Consider the following 26,785-nt stretch of genomic DNA (forward strand, 5'->3'; position numbering starts at 1 on the left):
GATGAGCGTATGGTATACTTCTTGTTCAATTAATTTTTTTAAATAGCATATTATACATTCTTATTTTAATAGGTTTATTTCATATTATGGGCCTAAGTACAAAATCGTTTTTGATTTACAAATGACTAAATAATTAAAAATCGTAATTATAACGATAATACAGTCTACAGAGTGTTCCGTTTAAGTGACTACGCTGGAATATCTGACGAGAAATCGAAGTTATAAAAAAAAATGTTCTTACAAAATCGTATGTGAAACAAATGTTGTTATAAGTAAGAAGAATTTGTTAATAATTCTTTCACATACTTTATTCTTCAGTGTGGCAACCATCGTTTAAAAATACACGTTTGTGTATTATTAATAATTGAATTAAACATTCCATGAATTACAATTACAAATTCAATTACGTCGTACCCAATCACATTGCATTTCGTAATTTGGATCTCTCAGTTAATTAAATTGCAATGTAATTCGTGATCGTAATCGAAATATAATTACAACATGCAATGCAATTGAACTACGATTACAAAGTACAATCTCATTAAAATATAATTAGAAAATACGATGCAATTGAAATATAATTACGTAATGCAATGCAATTGAAATAAAATTACGAAATACACTGAATGATATCCAAATTGAGAGGCAATGAGGGGAGGAAAAGACCATAGTTTTTTTAAAGGTTTCAAACAGAAACAAATTACTATTAATGATGAATATGGTATTATTCATAAATATAAAAATTCGCCACAGTTTTTTAGAGATTCGAACTGTAATTCAGTTACATTGTATTTAAATTACTCTCGTGATTCCAGTAATTAGAGATTCAATGAATTGATAAGCTTGAATTATTTAATTCAGTAACATTTGTAATTGGACCGTAGTTTCTGATGTTTGTAAAAAATGTCTTCCAGCATGTTCCAACGTTGCGCTAAAAGTTAAATGGTGGACAATGAAAATTAAAATCGATCATTAATCGATTATCCATCTAACGGAATAATCTTTCATTTTTAACGTTCGCTGCAGCATCAGCATCTTTCCCGTGCGCGTTGAGCAACGGTGTGGCACGTGAAGGTGTCAGACTCACGCGAGATTTAGCTGACCGATATTTACCTACTGTTGTGACTCCAATTTATTACACTAAATAACATCGAATAGCAGGTCGTTGAATTTGTCTCAAAAGCCGGTGTAATATTAGCGAAAAGATATGGTGCCAATTAAAAACAGCAACTACGCCAACCACAAAAATATCTTTTTAAATTAATACTTTTACCGTCACAAAATAATTTCCATAAAATATTTCCTTTATAACTTCAATCTCTCGTGAAACGTTTCACCGCAAGATGTCTCACTTCAACGGAACTTGTTATATGTTTACCGTTAACAAATTTAAGATAATTAGTATTTTCCAAAATTTATTAAATGATACTTAAATGATATTTAATGGTTATTATAAAAGTATATTATAGTAATGTAGTTTGTTTTTTAAACAAAGAATATATTTCAGGTATAACAGAATACGAAATGAAAGCGCTCCAGTAGAATTTCAGTTAGTAGAAGACGAAGTTGAAAATATTGACAACTTGATTAATTATGGCCAAGAAAATTATGATTGGAATTCGAAAGGTATAGAATTGATAATATTCCTAAATTTGTATAAATAGAGTTTTAAATTAAATTATACTCGCTCTTCAACAATTTCATACACGTATAAGTATCATAATAATAATTATTAATATAATACTTTTATTACATTAATTTTTATTATATTAAATTTTATTATATTATTTTAATAATTATGTTGAAATATAATTATTGTTATTTTGTATCGTTTCATGTGTTGTCCACAGTTTACTTTATACATACTTTATTTACTTAAATCATTGGATCTGCTATTACCATTTACTTTTTATCATCAAATTGATTTCTATCGAAAACGAAAGTTACAACAGAATTTCGTAGAAGTTCCACTAATCGTCCCTTGTCTACCTAAAATATTATATATATATCCTTAGGGTAGATCAGACGATCGATTCTGGAAAATCGAGTTTATGTTGGAAATAATTAAATTAAATACAATAATAGTTGATAACAAATCTACTACAAATTTTACCTTAAAAATCGAGAATCGATTTTCTAAGTCCTAAATTACCGTTCTTCTCTCGTGATCTACTCTATTTAGCAAATGAGTGCCGGTAAAATAAAACAAAAGTAAAAATGTAAGTAAAATGTAAAGTAAAAAATATATATATTGTCTAATAAATTCATAAAACGCGTTGAGTCTCGTAAAAGCATATTAATTTGTAGAAAATATTTCGTACAAATGTTTACCCATCTGGCGAACAACTATAGAAGGTAACTGTTGGTCGCTTGAAATATTTCATAGAATCGGTGGAGGTTAGGATTCTATTATTACGTCGCAATGTAATGTGTAATATTAGGTTGCACTAAAAGTTTCTTTAGTTTTATAAGGAAATAATAGTTGCACAATATTTTTTGTTTTATATTATTTTATTTGATTGCGTATGTTCCACTTTGTCTATTACTACAAAATGGAAAGAAACTTTTGAGACAATCTAATCTAATATCTCGGATGTATACAAAACATGTCTGTACGAGTTTCTCTATGATTACATACTATCGAGTTCTGTCGAAAGTTGTACAATTATGTATACGGATACGTATACATAATTATATATACGATGTACGATAATTTATTATTGATATAGACGATAATTTGATTTACGAGCTGACGTGCGATAATTCAAGTAATAATTCAATAAAATAATAGAAATAGAACAAAATGGATTTATAACATTCAATAGAATAATATAAAGCAAAACATGTTGTTCACCTATTATTTGCTTATAAAACAAACGAAACTTTTGGGCAACCTAATAGTATATCTATATATCCAAAGTATTCCACAAAAGCGTTGTCAGTCGATTACAGGCTGGTTGCGCGTGCAAAAATAAGTCGATAATGCAGGATAATATATTTTTGTCCGGAACTTCATTTTCGAGGATTACTTGTCGAGTAGTTTTTTTGGATGTGACTAATTATAAAATAAACTTGATTAGGTCCGAGTATAGGTACAATTGGTGAGAAGTTATTCAACGTGTGAAAATAACTAAAAATGTATGCTGAATAAAATTTCTTTGTTTAAAGTTTCATTCTCAAGAAAATAGAGTTTGAGCATGTTAAGAATTGCTCTAGTGCAGGCGTATGATAAATCGTCAGATAAATGTGATAAATCTTCTTCTCGAGAACAGAACGTGTTGTGAGAAAAATTTATTATACAATTTCTACTTAATTCCACATATAGAATAACAACTTCCTGTCGATTATTCGCATCTGACCAATCTGGGATTAATCCAGTTCAAGTACAGTTGACAAATTTTCAAACACATTTTTCTTGAAATCAAAGGCTGGGACAAAAAGATATTATTCTATATCCTCGATTTATTTTTGCAGAATCACTACTTACTTGATCAACTACGTTATCAGGGACACCTTGTATGTATACTATTACTCATGCATTTCAGTCAATAAATATATTTATATTGATAAGAAAAGTGACATACAACTTTTTGGAATTTTTGTAATTCATTCAATTCGTGCATAGTACGCATGTGCTCGAAAATGCTGGCTCGGGTCGTAATTTATCTCGGGAGTGACTCGGGTTCCCGGGAATTATAAAATTATGAAGGTTAGAACATGAGCGAAAAGTAATACTGAAGCGAATATAATATTTAGAAATGTATGAGATTCCAAAAATGTCAGGAAGCCGATGCTTGGGGCGGGTCGGATTATCAGAAATATTAGATAATTAAAAATTGTCGAGACTCTCGAGAAACTCGGGATTCTCACTAATTAGAAAATAGTATTAGCTAGAACATGGAACAGGAATATTTTATTATAAAATATTATGTATATATCTATCACATATTTCGTTATTATTTTTGCTTCATATTTTAGATTATGTAATTTTATAATTCTCGAAAAACCCGAAATTTACAGGAATTCTAACAATCTAGAATTACCAGATACTTTAGAGAGCCCAACCTGATCCCGAACAAAATTCCTGACTCGATCCCACCCTACCCGACAGAATCCGAACCAATTCTATCCGATCCAATCCGATCCAATCCGATCCCATCCGATCCCACCCGACTCGACACGACTCAACACGACTCGACCCGACCGAACACGACACAACACGACACGACCCAATATTTTCGGGTTCTCACACATCTCTAATAATATTTTTAATATATATGACACGTATTTCGTTATTATCGTTGCTTCATACTCTATACTGTACAATTTTATAATTCTGGAAAATCCTGAAATTGTCGGGAGTCCCGACAATCTCCAATTACGAGATATTTTTGAGACTCGACCCGACCTATCCCGAGTATCGGGTTCCCGATGTTTTCGGGTTCTCGTACATTTCTAGCGCATAGTTAAACTTTAATTAAGAAATACGCGGATGTGTTTATGGAATTCTTCAACTGACTCAAACAAATATATTTTAGAGGTTCCAGAATACATCGATAATTTGTTAAAAATTACTTGGAAATTACATGCCAGAGTGTTTCGCGCGCAAAAGAACTTGGATAATATTATGGATGAAATGTATACTTGGGCAATGATGCCAGTTATTTACCGTAAGGATGCGAAAGATGAAAATTTATTGTCAGTCGCTGATAAAGACGACAGATTTGCGGAAAGATTTGCGGAGATCGAAGCAACAGCTGAAGAACTGGAACACGTATTAAAAGAAAATTATAAGCTGTTTTTCGACTTGCTCCCAGATCATGTCTACAATAAAGAAGAGCTCGAATTATTAGACGGTAGCCGTTCAGTGATTTTTGTATTTTACTATGGAGACTGATTAACAAAACGTTTGTAGCCCACGCTGAAGAAGAAGAGGAAGTGGAAATGGAAAAAGCAGCAGAAGAAAGAAACGATGCTGAAGCTGCAAAGTAAAATTAGGAAACTTGAATATCATCATTTTTGTTTCGTTACGCATTTTTATCGTATTTTTCATAACAGATAACAATTAACATAACAGAAAACTTTTATTCACTACATATGATCATTTCTTATTGTCAGTAATCAATTTTTTTTTAATAAATGAATGAACAATTATAGAAATTAAAATACAATAATAAAAAAGGTGGACGACCGGTAATTTAAATATAGGATAATTTTTTTATTTTAATAATTGCTTAAAATTTATAATCGACAGTATTAAGAAGGAGTATTGTCTTATAATTTTGTGTTAATATTTCATTAGGCCGGATGAGGAAGTAACTGAAGAAGCGGAAGTACCGGAAGAACAAGAACAAGTAGAAGAAGAAGAAGAGGTTGACGAAGAAACGTTAGCAATAAGACGCGAGAAATGGCAACCTTATCTACTCTATGTTGACAATTTAATTTCCAAAGGTCTTATTCAGGCTGTCTCCACAAGGTTATTAATAATAATTACGATTCTCGATTAAAATTTATCTTATTTTAAATTAATACTCATTATTACTACTTAGAAAAACTAAGTGAAAATTTAAAATATTATTATTTATAACAGTATCTTATGGATACTTGGTTTCAACATTTTGCTTATACAATATTTCTTGTCCGGTAAGAAATGTTACTCCAACAAGGAGTGATTCTACAAAAAATAAGTCGGAAATATGAAATAAAATTTATGCAGTAGGTTCCTTTTATTTGAGAAACCTCGACAGACGTCTATACAGGTCCCAATTTAACTTTGACAGCGAAATATCGCGGGAATTAAAAATTTATCGAAACAAATATTTTACACAAAGTTATAAAGTTTGGAGGAAAATATTTGATGTTGGGTCAAGTTTGTTCGGCTTACATTTTACTTTTTTTAATAACGTATGTAATTAGGTTACGAGAACCTCCATGTTTTATGACACATTCCGATTGTATAGTAAAAATCAAATACCTTTTGTTCTTATCGATTTTTCCATCTGAGCTTCTGTTTCACAAATATTTGATTTGCAGATTAATTTTCGCACGGCGAGTCGTCTAGCGGAAGCCATACACTGGATACAGCGTCCATTCGGACCATACAAAGAGGTTGTTTCTATATAACTGTCCATTTTAGCGTTCACAGTCCGAAATTAATCTGGACGCTTATCTGGATTACTGAATTCTTAGAATTCGACTGAGGGAAGGAAAATGAATGAGCATGAGTGAGATACCGATACTCGTCGCTAGAGCATGCGGATGGCAGTCAGACAATGTAATTTAATACGACACGCTTGAAGTACATTTCTAAGAATTCGTGGGAACACCGACGGAAGCTAAAACGGAAAAGCAAAAGTCCGGACGCTAAAGAGGACACTATTTCATCTTCCCAACGCACAAACGCTATCTTATCGCTCTATGGTTGAAGCAGGAGAGTAGAGATACTTTGAGATGCTTCGGGAAGATTATCGGCGGATCTAATTAGAGTCCGTATTTATAATTCGAGAGGTAAAGAAATCATACGTTGGCGAGACCCATAAACGAGGTTTGCGTGCAAGAAGAGGCAATCGACTACCGAGAACAACGACAAAGTTACCATTGTACCTGTAGAATGGCGATCTGTATTGCAAATGGAATTATCGCTATGTTAATGACTTTTGGTTAGGGCTGCCATTTATAAAATTACTAATATAGAATAGAGGGCGTTAAAAGCTCGGATTTTTCCGCCTGAAACCTCGGTACTGTTAATTGTTTTTTAGGTTAGAAGAAGGCTTCTATAAACTTAGATGTAATATATTTATTGGATTATATAGCTGCCAGTTTGTTCCACATCTTTCTGCATCTTCCATGCAACTTGAATATTCCATCCTTTCAGAACTCGTCAGGTTTTTCGGCGAAGAACTTCTCGATATGATCTTGCATATAGACCAAATTCCTTAAAAATCGGAACGAACTTTCCGGACAATCCAATATAAATTGTAATCGGATAGCACTGTGTTTGCATTTAGACTGCTTCTAATGCGTCTACAGTGCGAACGCGATGCTTGGAAGTCATTCTTAGAAAAATGACTGCATTGCTGTCCAGTATTTTAGTATAGGTGCCTCTAAAGCGTGCCACAACACCGTGCGCAACGTACACACAGCATAATGACACAGATGATCGGTGGAGGCTGATTGTTTCGACAACAAGCGAGCATCGGTGAACCCGGATGACTACAGAAAATCTCACCGGGTATCTCCGGACGCCATTGAAACTACGAAAAATTATGGGAAACCTATTAGGCGAATGGCAACTCTACCTTCAGTGAACGTTATGGAAATTACCGACATGCTTCCCGTTTTTATGTTCAGCGATTTTCTAATATTCATTACCATCCGAATGCTCGCAAGATAACAAATATTGGATTATATAAATAATAAGGAAATCTCTACAAAATCTATTACATGTTTGAGCTGGAACATTCAAAAGTCAAAATCATCGGACTGCGTTCCATCTAACTTCATTGCGGCTGTTAACGGTCGAATTTATGTAGAATTTGTATTAAAATTTTTGTCAGGATATCTTGAACAAGGACGTTCGACATGGATTCATCAGAACGATCAACAGAGATCATGGTTTCAGCAAGATAATGCTCCTGTATATTGTGTCAGTAATGTTAGTGGTTCTTAGATGTGAAACACACAAGTCGATGGATGGGACGAAAAGGACGGTGTGAAAAATACTGTGTACGAGAATGTGTGAACATGTAATACACAGGAACACGTACTTAAATTAATACGTATTTTCCGCATCTTATCACTTATTACCATCACCTGAACACTTCCTTTTCATACCTTTTTAATCGTGTGGCTCAAATTCAAAACAATAAAGTTTTGAAAAATTCAAGCAGATATTGATTTCACACTGAAATCCAATATCTGCAAAACAGAAGGCCAAATCGAAAAATTGATAAGAGCAAAAGGTATTTATCTTTTACCATACAATCAAGAACCGTAAAAAGGTGGGGTTATCTAAAAAAAACTAAGCTGGTCATGATACAGCTGAACGACCTTGATTGACCAATATTAGAACGCAACAGCATCAAATGTTTCCCTCTGCACACTACAACCTTTATTTAAAATATATTTTTCAATGAAGTGTCGAGCTTAATTTACGAGATATTTCACTATCTAAGATTAAACGGATTTCTTCGCATTTAGCTACTCTGTTCGGTAGTATAAGTCAAATGGATGTGATTTCCCGTGTAACAGAAGTCGTGTATGTGGAATAACAATTTTTCGTATTAATTTTCATATTTACTTGGCAGGTAACGACAGTCGGTTGAATAGGTTTCTTCGCAATTAGGTACCCTGTTCGGTGGTACAAGGCGAATGGAGACGATTCTCCATGCAAAGTCGAAAATATAGAACAAAAATTTTTGATACTAGTCTGTTATAAAATTTCAGCATATCAGGAAACGTAACCTCTTAGTTCTAAGACATGTGATAATTTATTTGTATGTGTATGGGGAATGATATAATGTATGGTAATAGTCGTGTAATACTAAAATATTTTTTCTTCTCGATGTTTAAAGTAGATTATTAGAGATAGATTATTAAAAAAAAAGTAAAAACAGTTGGAAAAATAAAAAAGATCAACACCACACAGAATTCCTAAGCGGTCACCTATCTAAATACTATGCGTGCCCGGCGCTGTTTAACTTTCGTGGTCGGACGAGAACAAGTGCTCTTTTTTTTTTTTTTTTTTAAGTGTTTATTTATGCCAAGAGTTGTTTTTTTTTAATACATTGAAGTAATTCACATAAACTATGAATTAGAATAAGGTGTGTTAGGCAAAGGTACCGATATGCGACGGTACGACGTAGCCATACTGTATTGAGTGTCGTGGTTTTTATAATTTTTGTGTTTTCGTTCTTGTGTTGGTTTTTTTTCGGACGAGAACGAGTGCTTTTTTTTCATGATGTTTATTGACCCAGGATATGAATATTACATGTGTATGGTATTCATAATAAATAATGAATTTTGGTTGTGGGATGAATTATGCAAAAGTACCGATACGTGTCGGTACGACATAGCCATACAATGTTGTTTGTCTGAATTACATTTTCTTTTTTTTGACGTTATAATTTATAATTTGGATTTGAGTCGCCGTAGAGCGGTGCTTATATATGATATTGTTTTCCTTCTTCTTAACTCAGTTCTGAAAACCTGGTTGCAAAACAAGGGCAGTTTTTTCATACTACAAAGAAGTTTTTTTTTAACGTGGAGGAAATCTTCATAGACACCTTCTCACCACCCTACGGTGAGGCTAGGGACACAGAGACGGTAGTAGAAGGTAGTGCCGGATTCTTACCGGCTAAAACCTCCACGAGAATTGGCTGGTATTTTAGAATACACATTTTTGCGAGTTCGTCAGCCCTGGGTGCTTACCAAAGCTTATGAAATTATCATAATACGCAAGGGAATGTTTTTGCCTGTTGCATATTACTTATGAGATTTTGAGTTTATGCAAATATATCCACCAGGGCGAGGATTCGAACTCACGACGCATCGTTTTTACTTCAAAATCTTAACAAGCGTATCTAGGTGCCCCACAATGAGAACGAGTGCACTCAACGCAATTTGAGCGTTAGCCGAAGTAACTTTTTTTATTACTGAATATTCATTTACAAAAAATATATAAAAATATAATACTATTTATGTTATATAAATATAATATGAATGTACACGAAGAGCAATGGTATTTGTATACGTGCATCCAGATGTGTAAAATATTACGTAGCTTTTTAAAAATATAAGAATTAAACAATCATTTATTATTATTTTCGCAGTATTTGTTACATTCTCGACGAAACTGATCCCGAAGGCGAAATATTTCCTTCGTTTGAGATTCAAATGTGTTTGGAGGTGAGTATTTCTGCAGATGTGTCTATGTCGAACTATTTGAAAACACTCGATTTTTTTAACTATATATCTTTACCTTTTAAGTGAAAAAGAAGTTAAAAAGACATGAAATCTAGACACGACCTTAATATGTTACTAACAAAAATTAAGTATCACTTTCATATACGTCTAATCAATATACAATTAATAAATATTAAAAACTCCTACAATACTAAATTATATGTTGCAATTTTCTATTTTTATAAATACGTAAAATTCTTATTGTTAAAAGAAGCAGGTTCGTGTACCTAATGCAACAATTCTTTAACCATTCTGTCTGCTTGTTTATATGTTGATAGAACCCTAATATTGTTTTCCGACCGCCAGTGGAATTAGATGATCCGGAAGGTTTCTATGCTTTCTTCGAGTCGCTTCTTCTTGAAATGATGAAAATGGGTACCCTCATACCACGCGTCGATCCTGAGTTGCATGAAGGTCGAGAAAATTACGCGGTATATTATTTATTACTGATATTTCTAACTAGTATATAGTCAGACCGCTGTTCTTACAATTTTCAATAGAACAATTCTTGATAAAACATTAATAGTCGACTAATTTTTCCTTCCATACGAACTACTAATTGTATTTGTATTTATTAATTGTAATTGTATTTTTATCGTCGAAGCTCGATGTTGCTGAAGAGGAAGGTATCGTGTTTATGTTGGAAGAAACTTGCAATCGAGCAAAACTGGCCTTAATAGAAGTGAAAGGACATGTACATGTAATTATCTGGACTTGAATTTAACATTCTCGAACGTGTCATTTCACAAAAATTACCATATTTCTTATTTCTCTTTCGTTTAAAAACTTTCGATAACGTGCATATATTGTATAAGGTGTCAGCAGAGACTATCCAACTATTGAAATGCAATTTATTCATTTAAGAAGCCAGACCGGATTTAATTAATTATTTGATGTCTTATATTTCCTGAGATATCACTGTGATCTTGAGTTTTTGTAAATTTTTGAATTGGAGATGAGTTACTCTTGAAGAATTCTCGTTTTGTTTTGGGTTTCAAGGTCAACTGAAGATCAGCTTATTGTAGCTCGTTGAATTGGTCTTAGCCGCTACAATGGAGTGTTTAAAAAATATGAGGTAATCGTTAAAAAACTTAAAGTCAACTTGATATCTCAGAAAACATAAAGCATCAAAAAATCAAAATATATTCATCTAATCGGTCTCTACAAGTAGAATAAATTTCACTTCAAACATTTTTTGCTAAAGTCAATAAATAATGAGCTATTTCAAGTGATAGTTTTCACTGATCCACCCTGTATATTCTGACATAACCTCAAATAATTAATAACAAGAAGTTACTGACTCAAATTATTATCCACAGACATACGAAATCTACTCATGGCTGTGGACAGATGATAAGCAACAGTATTTATCCTATTTTTTGAGATTTTCTCAATACGTAAATCCCGAGCAAAGGGAAATGATCGAACATCATCCAGAGTTTATCCCAGATAACCTAAAAGAAAAGAAACCAGATTTAGCGACTTTCAAGCGGGAAATCGATTATTTTATGTCTCTGTACAACAAGTGCGACCAATTGCAAAATGAGCAAATCTTTTGTCGATGGTTGAAACTTGACATAAAGCCTTTCAAGCAGACGCTCTTGAACATAATTTGCAAATGGGCTAACGTGCTGAAGGAGTATCTGGTCAACAGAATTACCACACAGTAATTAAATTTTTAAAATTTCTATTAAATTTAACTTTATTTGATATTGCAAGATTTTTACGGTTGAAATTCTTCTGATCGATACTTTTCGAGGTTATGTGTTTTTTCGAGAAAGCATGTCGATGTTTTATTAGAATTACTATTGAGAATTTATATTTATATTTATATTATATTTACGAGCATTTATAGAATTATAGAATTAATCTAGAATTAATCTATTATATTAATATATTATAGAATTAATCTAGCAAGATACAGATTTGAAAGTACAGACAAAAAAGTGGGTACAGTGTCTTTTAAGAGTTCCATAGACGCTCTTCTGCATTTATTGATTGATCCGAAAGACTCAACTTGATCAGTAATATTATTCGCATAAATGCAGATTCTGGTCATATGGCGATAAATAGGGTTGATAAATCTGAGATATTAAAAAGTTCTACACGGTAGACGAGCGCGTTGCGACAATGACGTATTTCTTCATTGAAATTAATTAATCGAAATAAAGAGAACAAGTCCACTAAGTTATTTATAATTTTAAAAAGAAATAAAATGTCAATTAACTTTCTGTAGTCTTCGCGTGTTAGAATGTTGAGTCTATAGAGTACGTAGCGTTGTAGTTTTGACCAAAACTGTAAATAAGAAAGCGATAGGGACCGTGATACAAAATGTAGGAATCTATGTTGTGATCTTTCAATAAGCTCTGCATATTGACTAAAGAGAAGCCTAAGGAACATCATATAAAATGTGGGAATCTGAGGTGTGATCTTTCAATAATCTGAAGATATTTGCTGAAGAAAAGCCTATAGAACATGATACAAAACAAAGAAATTTTTGTTATAATCTCTCAATAAGCTCTGCATATTGCCTAAAGAGAAGCCTATGGGACATAATACAAAACATAGGTATCTATGTTGCAATCTTTCAATAAGTTTTGCATATTTACTGAAGAGAAGCCTATGGAACATGATATAAAACGTAGGAATTTTTGCTATAATCTTTCAATAAGCTGAAGATATTTGCTGAAGAGGAGCCTAAGAAACATAATACATAACATAGGTATCTATGTTGTAATCTTTCAATAAGAACATTATCACGCAGTAATCAAATTCTTCTCGTTTAAAATTACAATTTAAAACATCAATTAAAAACGTTGCAATCGAAGTTGTTCTAATCAATACTTTTCGAAGTTCCATGCTGTTCCTGAAAAAAATTGTGGCATTTTATTAGATTTACGATTGTTTACTAGAAAACTAATGAAGCACTGGTATTCTACGTATATTTAATGACTCGTGACATTAACGCAAATAGTTTTGGTCAGGAGTACACCAATACTAAACACTTTTAACGAAATGTAAACATGTTTTCTCCAATACCGTATAATAATAATCCACGTCTAATGAGAAATATCTATTTTAAGCCTACTAACATTCCGACTACGATTTTCCAGAAATTATTTTCGTTTGCAGTTTCAGTTGGACGCATAAGCAAGTGAAACATAAATCTGAATGGCATATTTGCATTCGTGACGCGAATAAACTGCGCAAGTTTTATATACGAAAGATTATTTTGGCCGGCTCGAAAGTTATTATGCCATGCTATTATTTTTACATTAAAGAATCATTAAGCTATCGTCTAAATATAATATTGCGCCGTATAGTATGCAAATCTCGTTTAAGCAGGATTGTCATTAGCAAAAAAAAAATAGTCGTACAGAATAGAGCATAATATTTATATTGGACAAATAATGATTAGTATTTAAACGATATAAGAAGAATTATCCATTAGAATATTTTATTTTATTTTTGGAAATGAACTAACTGATCTAACAGCAAAAATTGCATCCACTGAAGAACCATATCAACTTCTCATATGCAACACGTCATTTCACATTACAAAATATATCGAAAAAATATGCGAACAATACTAAGACGTATTACGGCAAAATTGCAATATAAATTCACTCCATAAATTAATCCCTAGTTTCTCTGATTTGAAGATAAATCAAGAATTCAATCGTAAAGGACAAACCGCGATAACTTACATGGAACACTGCAAATATGACTCACATAATAAAGGAAAAGGGTATAGTGTCGACAATAATCTTAAGAATATGCTCGCATCGATGCCTTTCCAACAAACGATCATCAACTTCTGTAAAGAAATTAAGATATTAGACAGAATTTAATAAGCCAGCGAATATAAAAATAATCGACTGTCGATGCAACTTTAAATAAAATCAATAATAGTAACAATAATAATAATATTTTATTTTACTAGGATTAAAATTGTATAATTTATTTTCTTCCCTATTCCCCACTTCATTCGTTTGAGAATATTAGCATATCGGTATCAGGTTAAGAAGAATGCTCCTTTAACGACCTACTCTTCGTGTACTTTTCCCATTGGACGTTTCGAATGCAATTAAATATTATTGAGACATCCGAGTAATCTATAAAAGGGAGTTCTATGAATGCGAATCACATGTTGACCTCTAACTGCAAATAGAGCCGATTTCTCTGAAACCACAATCCTAACGTTCGCTGTTGGCACTAGTCCTGTATATTTGTGCAACTGAATAGTAAACTGAGTATTTGGCTCGGAATCACTATTCCGGGAAACTATCAAAGTACCTATTGCGCGCGCAACCAATGTAAACGATTCTAGTGAAACTGATCATTTATCTATTACTGGAATAACACGTTGACTTGATATAATTTTAGGCTTACCTATTGCCCTTTCATTTGATGCTTAATATATTGCTCCATTTTTTAACGTAATAACAACGTTTACATGTACTGTTGAAAATTTTCTAATTCTTGTAGAGACTTAGTTATACACCCTTGGACAAAAAGATAGCACATGTGTGCTATCATTAATTTCTCATAGATAGAGTCCGAATTTCCCAAGTTTGACGAATGGCATATAAACAGTACCTTGTAGTAATAAGGTATATGAGCTTGAAACTGTATCTTCGCTATTCCTCTTGTATTTATCAACAATGATTGTGAAATCCGGTCGGCGAAATGATAGCACACTTTCAAAAGTTGTAGTGTTTATTATCTACTAAATTGTACAAAAATAAAAAACCTTTTAAAATTTAATAATGTGTGGATCCTCCCTTATTCTCCACCACCTCCAGCATTCGTTTCGGCAAAGAACGATATAGTTTTCTAATATAATCCAGCGATATATTTCTCCATTCCTCTTCAAGGCACTTTTTTAACTGATTAATACTTTCAAATTGCCTATTTTCTCTATAAACGGCATTGCTTAATTTACTCCAACAGTTTTCGATTATGTTTAAATCGGGGGAGCATGCAGGCCAGTCCAAAACTGCAATATTTTCTGTTGAAAAATATTCTTTCACAACCTTAGCGGTGTGAACTGCAGCATTATCTTGCTGAAAAATAAAATCTTGTCTCGCAATATGTGTTGCGTACTTTGCAATTTGATTTTGTATCAAATTACGATAGGTTATAGCATTCATCTTGCTGCGAATTGATATTAAATCAGTCTTTCCGTTATACCCAATACCTGCCCAAAGCATAATGCTACCTCCACCCATTTGACGCCGTATTTGTGACAATTTTTTTTTTCTTACATCATGATAGTAAAAATTGAATCCATCTGGGCCATCTAAATTAAATCTTTTTTTATCTGTAAATATAACTTTCCTCCACTTCTTGTTCCACCGTATATGTTCTTTTGCAAAATATAATCGATGCTCCTTGTGAATCTGCTTTAGAGCTGGTCTTCGTTTTAATTTCATCCGCTTTATGTGCGCGGATTGTTGTAGTACACGTCTGACATTCCGAGGATTAGTTTTTACGCCAACTTTTTCTGCAATTTCACGTGACGTGAGAAGCGAATTTGACGCGGCACGTAAAATTGCACGTTTTTCACGAGTACTAATCGCGGAAGGTCTCCCACTGCTTTTTTTTGTTCCATAATTATTTACATCTTTCAGTAAATTATAAATGACTTTCCGACTTCTACTGAGAACTTTTGCAATTTTAGAAATAGTAAAGTTTTCTTTCTTTAATTTCAAAACTGTTTGAATCTCTTCACTATTTAGCTGTTTTCCACGTCCCATTGTTTGAATCGAAATTTGTAAGGTTTCTAATGAAATTCTTCTACTTTTCACTACGTCTACACCACTCAGAATACACAGAAATACTAAGGAATGGAAACAAAATGCTTGGTGTGCTATCATTTCGCCGACCGGATTTCACAATCATTGTTGATAAATACAAGAGGAATAGCGAAGATACAGTTTCAAGCTCATATACCTTATTACTACAAGGTACTGTTTATATGCCATTCGTCAAACTTGGGAAATTCGGACTCTATCTATGAGAAATTAATGATAGCACACATGTGCTATCTTTTTGTCCAAGGGTGTAGAATATATCAGAAACTTGTCATCGATATTCGCTCTTTAAACGAACAACGGTATCATATTGGGATTAGGTTGGGGTTAGGTTGCAGAAGCATCTAACTAACGGCGCGGAATTATGAATTTTTATCTTTCTTATTCGTTCAATTTTATACGATATGATAGGTAAACACTATTTATATTGTATCTATAATAATTAGTATCATGATATATAGTAATGATGTATTGGGTTATTCGGAAAGTTCGTTCCGATTTTTCAGGAATTTGATCTACATGAAAGATCTTATCGGAAAAATCTTCGCCGAAAAACCTAAGAAGTTATGAATCGGAACGAATTTTCCGGGCTACCCAATATGATAATTCTATATTATACAGATTCTCTACGTACATATATATTTATAGATTTATGGATCTATAGATCTGTAAATGTTCTATATATATAAAGAATTACTATACACGCATAACCTTTTTTTTCGTTCGATATAAAATGTCAGAGAACAAAACATTACTTTAACGATTGAAATTTCGCTTCTCGTTCATTTTAGATTGGAGAATTTATCAGAATTTTTGAAAGCAGCAATGGAAAATTTTTCGCGTCCTATACACGAAGATGACTATGACGCACTTCTAGAAACTATATACTATTTAAAGGAAGTCAGGGATCGTCAATACGAAATCGAAGACATGTTTGATCCAATTAAGGTAATACTCGTAACAAAAGTTTCCATAAATAATAAATATAGAACATTAGAACCTTAATTATTCGAACTAATCAAACGCACACGCTATTGGAGTAATCAAATAATTTTGTTGAGATTTCGGAAGCGTGTAGCGGACCGATAAACTGAAAAACCGTTTTGGGGAAAATCACCAAAGGGAAACAAAAGTGTTTTCGTTCTTTTACTTTTTTATTTCCACTTATTCGTTTGTCTTATCGTCTCTCTAAATTTTTAAGTGCTTTATTTAATTTTGAAAATGTACACTTGTGCACGGAATTATTTGTAGACGATGACGAGTATACTTGACAAAAGCAGAGAAAGTGCACTGACATGAAAATAAATTGAAATAAATTACAACAATGATAACGAAACTACTGCATGACAATTACAAAAATTACTCATTTTTCTAGTTACGTTTCTTTGAAAATCCATTGTTTGTTTACAGATTCGTTAATATTATTTAAATTAATTATAATTCATTATTATTCCATATTATTTAATATATTAATATTTGATATATTATTTAAATAAATTATTAATATATAAATTGAATTTGAAGTCAGTTTCATTCGTAAACAACACAGATGATCATTATTTGACATTAAAAATATCTTTACGCTAAATAATCAAATATTTGGAAAAATCAGAAATGAAAGAATTTAATTTGTTTTTAAAGAAGAGAATGGTATTCTTTAAAACAAAGAGCTACACCTAATGCCATCTCATAAATATTTATATTATTTTATTGAATTATGTATGACCCGTCTTGTTCTATTATTACAAAATGCGTCATACATAATTCAATAAAATAATATGAGCCAAAAATGTTATGCACTCTATTATATCCTTATAGAACGAAAAAATCTTTTGGGACAACCTGATACAACGTTCCATATATCAGTCGATTCATTGAAAATCATTTCACGTTAGCTATGTTGGTTGTCGCTAGGCCGCTGGATGTAATAGTCTATCCTAACTTATATAACCTAACCTATAACCCACTGATTTTCCTTTTTTATTTATACTTATCTATTCATATACTTATATACATATATGTATATGTATATTATTTATATAATATATCAAAAATGATTATCTGATCGATGAGTAATCGTAATTTAAATGTAATTAAATATTTTTTGCAAATATATTGGAAACTAAGTGGGACGGAAAGTTATGTGAATGTACAGTAAGAAAATACTTAGAATGTTGATCTTGGCTACATATTACGTGTATATGGTCATTGAAATCGGTGTCCTCTATTTTGCATATAATTACTAAAATTAATATTAAATAACAGAAATCCCTCAATCAGAGTCTAACAATTTCTATTCTAATTTCTCTTCTTCTATTTGTTATTTTCCACTCTTTCTCACAAGCAACAAAATTTCTCATTAAATGATGTTCAAATAATCGATTGTTCCTTTATTCAATATTTTATATATTTATATATTTTATATATTTATATATTTTATATATTTTTATATATTCAATATATTTTACTCTATATTTTGATAATCGAGGTTCGACTGTAGTATGTCACATTTTGCGTGTGCTGCCAGCAAAATGGACTTTAATGAAGGTTTTTTTTTTATTTTATTTTGGTTTTTATAATTTTTCCTGAAGAACATTTGGTAAAGTGTTATATCTCATTGGTAAATAAAAAAAATAAAATAAAATAAATATAGCATGTGGGTGGCTACCCCCAGCGGGGTGCCAGCTTCGTGTTTTCTAAGTTATATCTTTTATGTTTTAATGAAGGTGAGCATAATTTTCTAACTACTTTCCTAGCTTTCTCGATAATTGCGGAAACTTCTTGGTTGTTTAACAAATCTGCAACAGCTAGCTGCAGAGTATGAGCCGCACACCTGATTGTTTAAACTGTACAATGTGATGTTACAAGGACTTCGTTGTTTATTCTTCATTACAATTTTTATTATGTTGTTCTGAATTTATCAAAACATCTGCTATTCCGATCCTGTAATATTTATATCTTCGATTCTCCATCGTCTTTATCGTCATTGTCATCGTCTTCATCGCTCAAATTTTTCATTGTTTTTAACATATTTATCGCGTTATCAATTGTCACATTGTAAATCCGATTAGTTGCAATTCCATACAGATCCATGCAGGTTTCTTTTATAATAGTTTTCAAATATTCGGTAGTGCGGCTACTTCAATTGCCTGCTCAATAAGAGCATCACGCACTTTATGTGAATTTATTTTTCCTTTTTTCAAATTTATTATCTGAATTATATCTTTAAACGCGTTGCTATCTATCAGGGAGAGTGGCCTGCCATGTATTAGGATTAATCTGACGCATAATGTAAATTCATTTAGATGGGAAACTTCCAAATGTTTTTGCAGATTTGTCGAATGATCCTACAAATTTATATTTTTAAAATTAAAATTAAAATTAAGGTTACAATTAAAATTAAAGTTATGGTAAAAGAATGTATAATTAAGGTAAAAAAGGGATAGATCACACTGAGATCTCGAAAACGCCTCCATCTAGACAAATCTGATAGTCATCATATGACGTTCTGCCTCAAACAGAATAAGTTTTATTTGAAACGCTTCTTCCAATAACGTATAGTTTAGGAGCAATTTGTGTAGATCGATTAAAATGGGACACCCTGTATTTAAGACTGCTTATTCACGCTATATACTAATTTTTCAAATCGGAATTTTTTACTATGACAATCGCAATAGTAATGTCTCATTATAATGCATAAACGAAATTTCAGAAGAAATGTATACAATACACATAATATATTTACACACAAACACCACAAATTATCACAATATTTTATTACAAATTATGTGGCAAGTATTTGAACACTTTCGTCAGCTACTGTATATATTGCATCAAGATACAATATATGAATAACAAACACAATTTTAGGCAATTAATTAAGTATTGTATTGTAGTATTTGTATTATTATATTTTCGAAGATTTCAGACAAAGATGAACTGATATATTATATCAATAATATTATTTATTAGAAATATCATTCCAAACATGCTGATGTATAATACTCTGTTGGTTTGCTCATGAAACTCTCTGTGATTGAGGTTAGGTTGGGGTTAACTCTGTGATTAAATACTGTCTCGTTGTATTAAGTTAATTAAATTAAGTTAATCAAATATTTTTCAGAAAACAATAGAACTGCTACAAAGCTACAACGTGTATTTAGACGAGAAAATTTTTAATTGGCTCGGAGAATTGCCCGTTAATTGGGAAACATTGAAAAAGATGGCTGCTCAGGTGAAACATATCGTCCAGCCTTTGATGACTCGTCAAATCGATCTCTTAAAGAAGAGGCTAAACTATTATCACTTTAAACAACAGCGTTTCCTGAGCGAATTCCACGAACAAGATGTTTTCAAGTAAGCTAAAAATAGTATTGAAAGTATTTTTATAAAATAATTTTATACAATTTTTCATTTTGTCTAAAAGTTACTTCTAATTTATATTTCGGATACTATTCCAAATGGTACCGGTGGCCAAGCAGGACGAAATTTTGTGGGTATTATTTACACGTAAAATCTTAGGTTTGGGAGATCATGCGTTCTGAAACTCCCTATACATGCAGGATGCAGCCGAATAACATGTACACGTACATATATTTATTTCTCAGCCATATATCTGTATCTCTTATACCCACATTGTTATACTAATTGTCAAACATTGCGTTTAATAGTAGTGAAGATCTATTATATAAGGATCTGTATCTTCCAAACACATGACTTCCCGAAGCTAATTTTTTAAGTTTTAGATCTATTATTTGATGCCATGATATCCATCAAATTTTTCGCCTTTATCGACTATCTTTAATGTATAGCCTACTTTTCATATTATTTTACAATTCTTTTTACATTTTCTACCATTTGCATTAAAAATTTATTGAAATATTTCTTTAGACAGTTTTCAATTGTTTTAATATACAGAGTATCCCATGTAATTAGAACAAACTATATGTTGAAAATGCTCAGAGATAGACAAAAGTCCTCTACGCTAAAATCAAATATCATGTGAAACACATTTTAAAAATAATGTTATATTTATATAAATGTATATTTTTACCTTTATATATTGGTACGTGTGAGAAACGTTATTCTATCTTTTCTTCTAAATAGAATTTAATAGTTTCGACTATCATAGTCTTGTGACATTCTTATCTACTCAGTAATTCTCGCGTAAGTAGACTGCGGATTTTTATTCATTTATAAGAAATTTGAAGATTCCTGAAGAAATGTCCTGAACGCATATAATATGCAAATATTTATAAAATATCCCCAGTACAGCACTTGTTATAATATTTAGTATGTGAAAAACTTTTCTACGTAGGTTCCATTTTTTTAATTATCTGCACAAAAAACTGAATTTCCATAAATATCCGCAATTTACTCATGAATGTACATATTCGAATTTGTTTATCTATGTGGCCATACTTGAATTAATTTTTAATTATTTCTAATTCTGTATGACATCATGCATGACAGAGTGAGACACGACGCTGAAACAGATATGTGGTTATGTATCTATCTACACATATTATACGTATACCTGAACACTAACGTACAACTTGTTTACAATTAGTTACATGAGTCACCCTGTTTTTATATATATATGTTGGTATCAACCGTAATGTTATGAAGTTAAAGCTATTTCAGTAAAACCTACTACTAAAAGCTGTGATTTCATTTAAAAAAGAGGATGAAACCCAATGAATTTCAAATAACCTTCAAAGTAACGTGAAAAAAAAATTTGATTGTTCCATCATATTTGCTATCTTAAGTAGTACAACTTTTGTCTTCAATACTTCATCATACTTTCAATAATAACAAGTGTTTAAATGTTTTATTTTATTTTGTACTATATCTTTTAATTATCTACGTAAATGTAATAACCTCTATGAGAAATAGAAAAACATGTAGATAATATAGGAATCTTGCTAATAGCGAACGTAATGTGCTATTGATAAATTTATAAAAGTCTCGAATACTTTTCTAAATGTTATGATATAGTGTAAAACAGCTGAGTGTTGTATTTATAGCCCAGATTGTGAAAATCATTATGAAAAATTAAACGAAATACACGAAGAGGTTTTAAAATTCCTGTGCGAAGAAAAAGATCTACGTGATCAAATTGTCATTTTTGAGCAGGAATTGCCTGAATTTAAAATGACGAAACAGATACAGAAGGAGATGCAGTTTTTGAAAACCTTGTGGGATTATGTGAATGTTATTACAACTTCTTTGAACGAGTGGAAGAAAACCACGTGGAAGAAACTAGATGTTGAATGGATGGATCAAGAATGCAAAAAAATTCTCAGAGAATTAAGACGTAAGGAGAAACTCTTTTCTTTTACTTACATCTCTCTCGGTAATAAAAGGTTATTAAATTTAATTTTTCAAACTTTTTAAGCATAAATTTTCATCAAATAGCTTTAGGCTTTTTTATGTGAATTTTTCTGATACCAATGTTTCTATTCGATATCAAAAAAATTTTTTTATAATAACATACAGTGGCTAAAAAAAGTATTTGTACATCTGCATTTGTATATTAATTAATTAGATTCAACTATATCAAATTTTGTAATATTCAGTAGTAGTTTCATATGATTTCTAAAATTTGATACTATGCAAATAAAATTTAATTCGTGTCGATATATATTTTTATTTAGTCCAGAATTAGCCAAATTTAAATGTACTCGTCAAATTTTCGAATTCGATTTCTGCGAAAACGGAGCGTCGTATTAACAAATTTTATTCTATATATTTTCGCCTTACTTTTTCTCGTAGAATCACCGCGTACTTTATTGTACTCTCGCGTACGGACCACCCTGTATAATATTCTCTTCATTCGTATAACATTAATTTGAAAATCAGTAATATACAATAAGAATTTACAGTGTACAGGGTATACAAAAAAGTTTTAACAGCATATAGTACTCATTAAAATAAGCAAAAAATGTTAATAAACATGAGTGCAAAAACTATTAATTTCGGAATTATGAGATGTTTTTGTCAGCAAGGCATTACCTCTACATAGAGTTGCCATTTATAAAATCACTAATCTGGTATAAATATTATTAAAATTCTAAACTTTTCCGCCTGAAACCCGAACACTTCTAACTATTCTTTAAGTTAGGTACGATATCCTAAGATAAATACAAACGTTTATGAATTGCAATCGGATAGCACTGTGGTTACATTTAAACTGCTTGTAATTTATCTCATGCGAACGCAACACTTGGTAATCCTAAAAAAACAAATGGCAATTGCTATCTAGTATATTAATTTAGATTTAACACACGATCGTATATAGAGATTTCAAAATTCCTGTAGTCAGGATAGTTTCAGATTTGAGGACAAAAAGATGTTTATATTGTTCACAACATGCAGAACACTCATGTAGAGTAGTCAAAACAGTTTAGTAGAGTAATACGTGGTAGAAGTAACCAAGTGAATCTTTCTATATTTTTTATAATATTTTATATTTTATAATACTTCATAAGTAGGTATGCATTATTTATTCATAAACAATTTTATTTATGGTTGAACTTCGTTTTAGAGGACACAAAACTATGATCTTGTGTTTTCCATTGTTTTGACTGCTCTACAGCAAGGTCGTTGACGGATCAGAGAAACACAGGTCGCCGCATAACCGTAACATCCCCCACCACGAGAGTTTCAGAACTTGTAACGTGATCCGACGCATGTCAAAATATCGGACGTAACGCGCACATAATACGATAACACGGTTCATCGATGGAGATTTACGTTTGAACAGCAAGCAATCGGATGACGGAAAACACAGACGGAAATCCTAGTGGCAATCTTTACAGAATATGTCCCACGTTCATTTCAACATACACTTCAGCACGTTTAATTACGTCACACGTCGACCTCCTGCATTTTTCTTATCTCTTGATAACATTTTCCAATTCGTTGTTTAACTCATTTAAACGAAATAACTGATTTACTATACAGTATACTCCTATACAGTAAATATCCCATAACTCAGGAATTAATGGTTTTTGAATCCATGTTTATTAAGACATTTTCTTTGTCTTGACAAGTACTACTACATGCTGTTAAAACTTCTCCTCAACTTTTTTGCACACCATGTATTGGACTTCTGTATTTGTAAATATAAAATAGAATGTTTTCCTACATTGTTCATTGCAAGATTTCGTAAATGTCATTTGACAGAACTGGACAAAGACGTCCGTCATTGGGAATTGTACACTAATATCGAAGCACAAGTAAGGAACATGATGGCATCATTGAGAGCGGTCTCAGAATTGCAGAATCCAGCAATTAGAGACAGGCATTGGAGGGAATTAATGGCTGAAACGAAGGTAATAATTCCGTGTTTACGTGTTATTACTTAAGTTAACTCAATTTCTGTTTCTAAATTGCTGCAAGTTAATTGTTGTGTTAATTAACAAGTATTCTGCTTACACTTGAACGCACTGAATCCAAGCTAGATCTCCGGTTAACTAGGCCAAGTCTTGGTTAGGCCTTAATTTTAATTACAGACATTACACTATCGTGAAAGCTGCGCAGTATTTAATATGAAACGAACCGAAAACTTGACAGATAATTATTAAATATCAACGACAAGGAGATAACCTAACCTATAAATATTAAATGTGCATATCATAAATATAATGAAAATATGAAAAATATAATAATAGCAATATTGATAATTACAAATAGAAATAGCATTACATAATAATAATAATAGAAAATTAAATGAAAATAACAATGTTGATAATGCAGTGACAATGTCTAATTAATATTATCTACATTAATTTTAATTTAAATGTATATCATTCCTGCAAGCTATTTCTAAAGTGCAAGAATCCTCTTACCTCTTTAAATATCTAGAATCAAATATTATTGCATAATTGGCTCGGAGTCAAATTGGCTCGTAATATAGCCAAAAGTTACGTATTTCTTCTTAGAAGTTACGTCCATGTATTTATCCTTTTTACATTCTGTTTTATTTATATCTACCAATATATTATCATATTTTATGAGTATTTATATAATAGTTATTCTTTTTTATATATACAGTATGTACTGTTTGACTCAAACCACTCAAATATTTCGAAAAACATGAATAAAAACGTTACAGACAAAAATTGTACGATATCGATGGGGATATATTACACTTTTGTGTATTTGATCTTGCGGTGATCTTTAGACCTTCTGTGAAAGTGACATTAGAGTCTTCAATAGATACCTCCATTGTTTTTGCATATTCTTGTAATCTGACATTCGGACGTTTTCAAAACATTATAAACTTGTGTCTTGTACAACATCTGTTATTGACAGATAAAATTTCAAATTCGGTATATTTCCGGCATTAGCGTCACCTAATGTATACCACGGGAACACATAAAGATATCTTTCATAATACTGTTTTCTAATGTTTCCAAAACAGTCAGTTGGCTGTGAGTAGTTACCTTTAGGTTAGGTTATTCCTTGCATTGCACTGTCGAGTTTCAAAGTTGCAACATTGAAACAAAGTAAATTTTATTTAAAGCACTTCTCTGACTAATACATGATTTAGGATTTGCATAAACCGATGAAAATGAAATTCTGTATTTGTTCCTAGTTTTTCGATTAAAATGAAAACCACAGTCAATTATATAGAGTATAATCGAAAATCACGGTAGAAAACGAAAGGGGTTGATTCCCTTCTAAAAGTAAGTCGAAAATGTAGACTCATAATTTTTGATACAAGATTTTTTTCGAGAAAATCTGCGATGAAGCTTCATCAAGTACGCGTGCACTTGGGAAGTAACGACAGTCGGTTGAATAGGTTTCTGCGTGCTCTCCTGCAAAGTCGAAAATATAGAATTACAATTTTTGACATTAATCTGTTGTAAAATTTCAACATATCAAGAAACGGGATTTCTCTTAGTTTTAAGACATGTGATAATTTATTTGTACGTGTATGAGAGAATGATATAATGTATGGTAAGAGTCGTGTAATATCAAATCATTTTTTTCTTCTCGGTGTTTAGAGTAGATTATTAGAAATAGATTATTAAAAAAAAGTAAAACAGATTGGAAAAATAAAAAAAGGCCAACACCACACGGAGTTCCCAAGCGGTCACCCATCTAAGTACTATCCGTGCCCAGCGTTGCTTAACTTTCGTGATCGGACGAGAACGAGTGCTTTTTTTTTTTTTTTTTTTTTTAAATAGTTTATTTAGCCAATATTTGATTTTTTGTACATTTTTGAGATTCACAATAAACAATGAATTGAGTATAGTGTGTTTAGGCAAAAGTACCGATACGCGTCGGTACGACGTAGCCATGGTCTAATATGTGTCGTGGATTTTCGGTTTTTGCATTTATTTTTTTGTTTTTTTGGGTTTAAGTCGCATTGGTGCGTGATTTTTGTGTATTCTTGTGTGTGTTGTATTTTGTCCTGAAACTTGGCCGCAAAACAGGACTCCTCGGTGTATTACTTTTATGCGTTGTGGGATTTTTGGGGAGGGGGGATGAGAGGGAAGGGGAGGGGGGTGTTAAATTATATTATTTACAATGATTATAGTATTTACATATTTACAGTACTTACATCTAGGTTACACGGTGGTAGGAATGGTTTTTTTGTCGAATTGGTAGTTTTCACTTATATTTTCTTATGGGTTTGGAATCCACCAATATTTTTTTGTGTTTCTTCTGTGTTTGTCTTTAGTGTCTTTTTGGGGGAGGGCCATGTTGTACCTCCACCTGGTGTCTGCAGTCAGTCCGTTTAGGTTTTCCTCGTAGAGTATTGTTTTTATCCCTATTTTTCTTTTTATGTGGAAAATTATCGGGATATTGTTTTGGTCTTGGAGGTAATTTTTTTCGTCTAGGTATAGGAACGCTTCTGGGGGGATGTAGCCTGTTGTCATTGTGTTTTTGTAATATAGTACGTTTGGGTATAAGCTGCTGAAGATTAGGCTGTTTTCTTTTATTTTTGACGCTTGTGCGAAATGATTTCTTGCTAGTTTTAGTATGTGACAGTC

At 31.7% G+C, this 26,785-nt stretch overlaps 1 protein-coding gene across 1 annotated transcript in view; it reads left to right on the forward strand.

Moving 5' to 3' along the window:
- LOC132915297 (dynein beta chain, ciliary-like) overlaps positions 1-26,785 on the forward strand; it is a 51,296-nt gene that overhangs the window by 1,561 nt on the left and 22,950 nt on the right. Inside the window, exons 2-12 of the mRNA XM_060975103.1 lie at positions 1,508-1,626; positions 4,539-4,797; positions 5,303-5,476; positions 9,831-9,906; positions 10,242-10,394; positions 10,568-10,663; positions 11,283-11,629; positions 16,571-16,727; positions 19,903-20,135; positions 21,806-22,095; positions 23,967-24,115. Of these exons, the coding sequence (XP_060831086.1) occupies positions 1,508-1,626; positions 4,539-4,797; positions 5,303-5,476; positions 9,831-9,906; positions 10,242-10,394; positions 10,568-10,663; positions 11,283-11,629; positions 16,571-16,727; positions 19,903-20,135; positions 21,806-22,095; positions 23,967-24,115 (2,053 nt within the window). The remainder of the gene's footprint in view (positions 1-1,507; positions 1,627-4,538; positions 4,798-5,302; positions 5,477-9,830; positions 9,907-10,241; positions 10,395-10,567; positions 10,664-11,282; positions 11,630-16,570; positions 16,728-19,902; positions 20,136-21,805; positions 22,096-23,966; positions 24,116-26,785) is intronic.

This window comes from Bombus pascuorum, chromosome 16 (genome assembly GCF_905332965.1).
Source record: "Bombus pascuorum chromosome 16, iyBomPasc1.1, whole genome shotgun sequence".
Lineage (NCBI taxonomy): Eukaryota > Metazoa > Arthropoda > Insecta > Hymenoptera > Apidae > Bombus > Bombus pascuorum.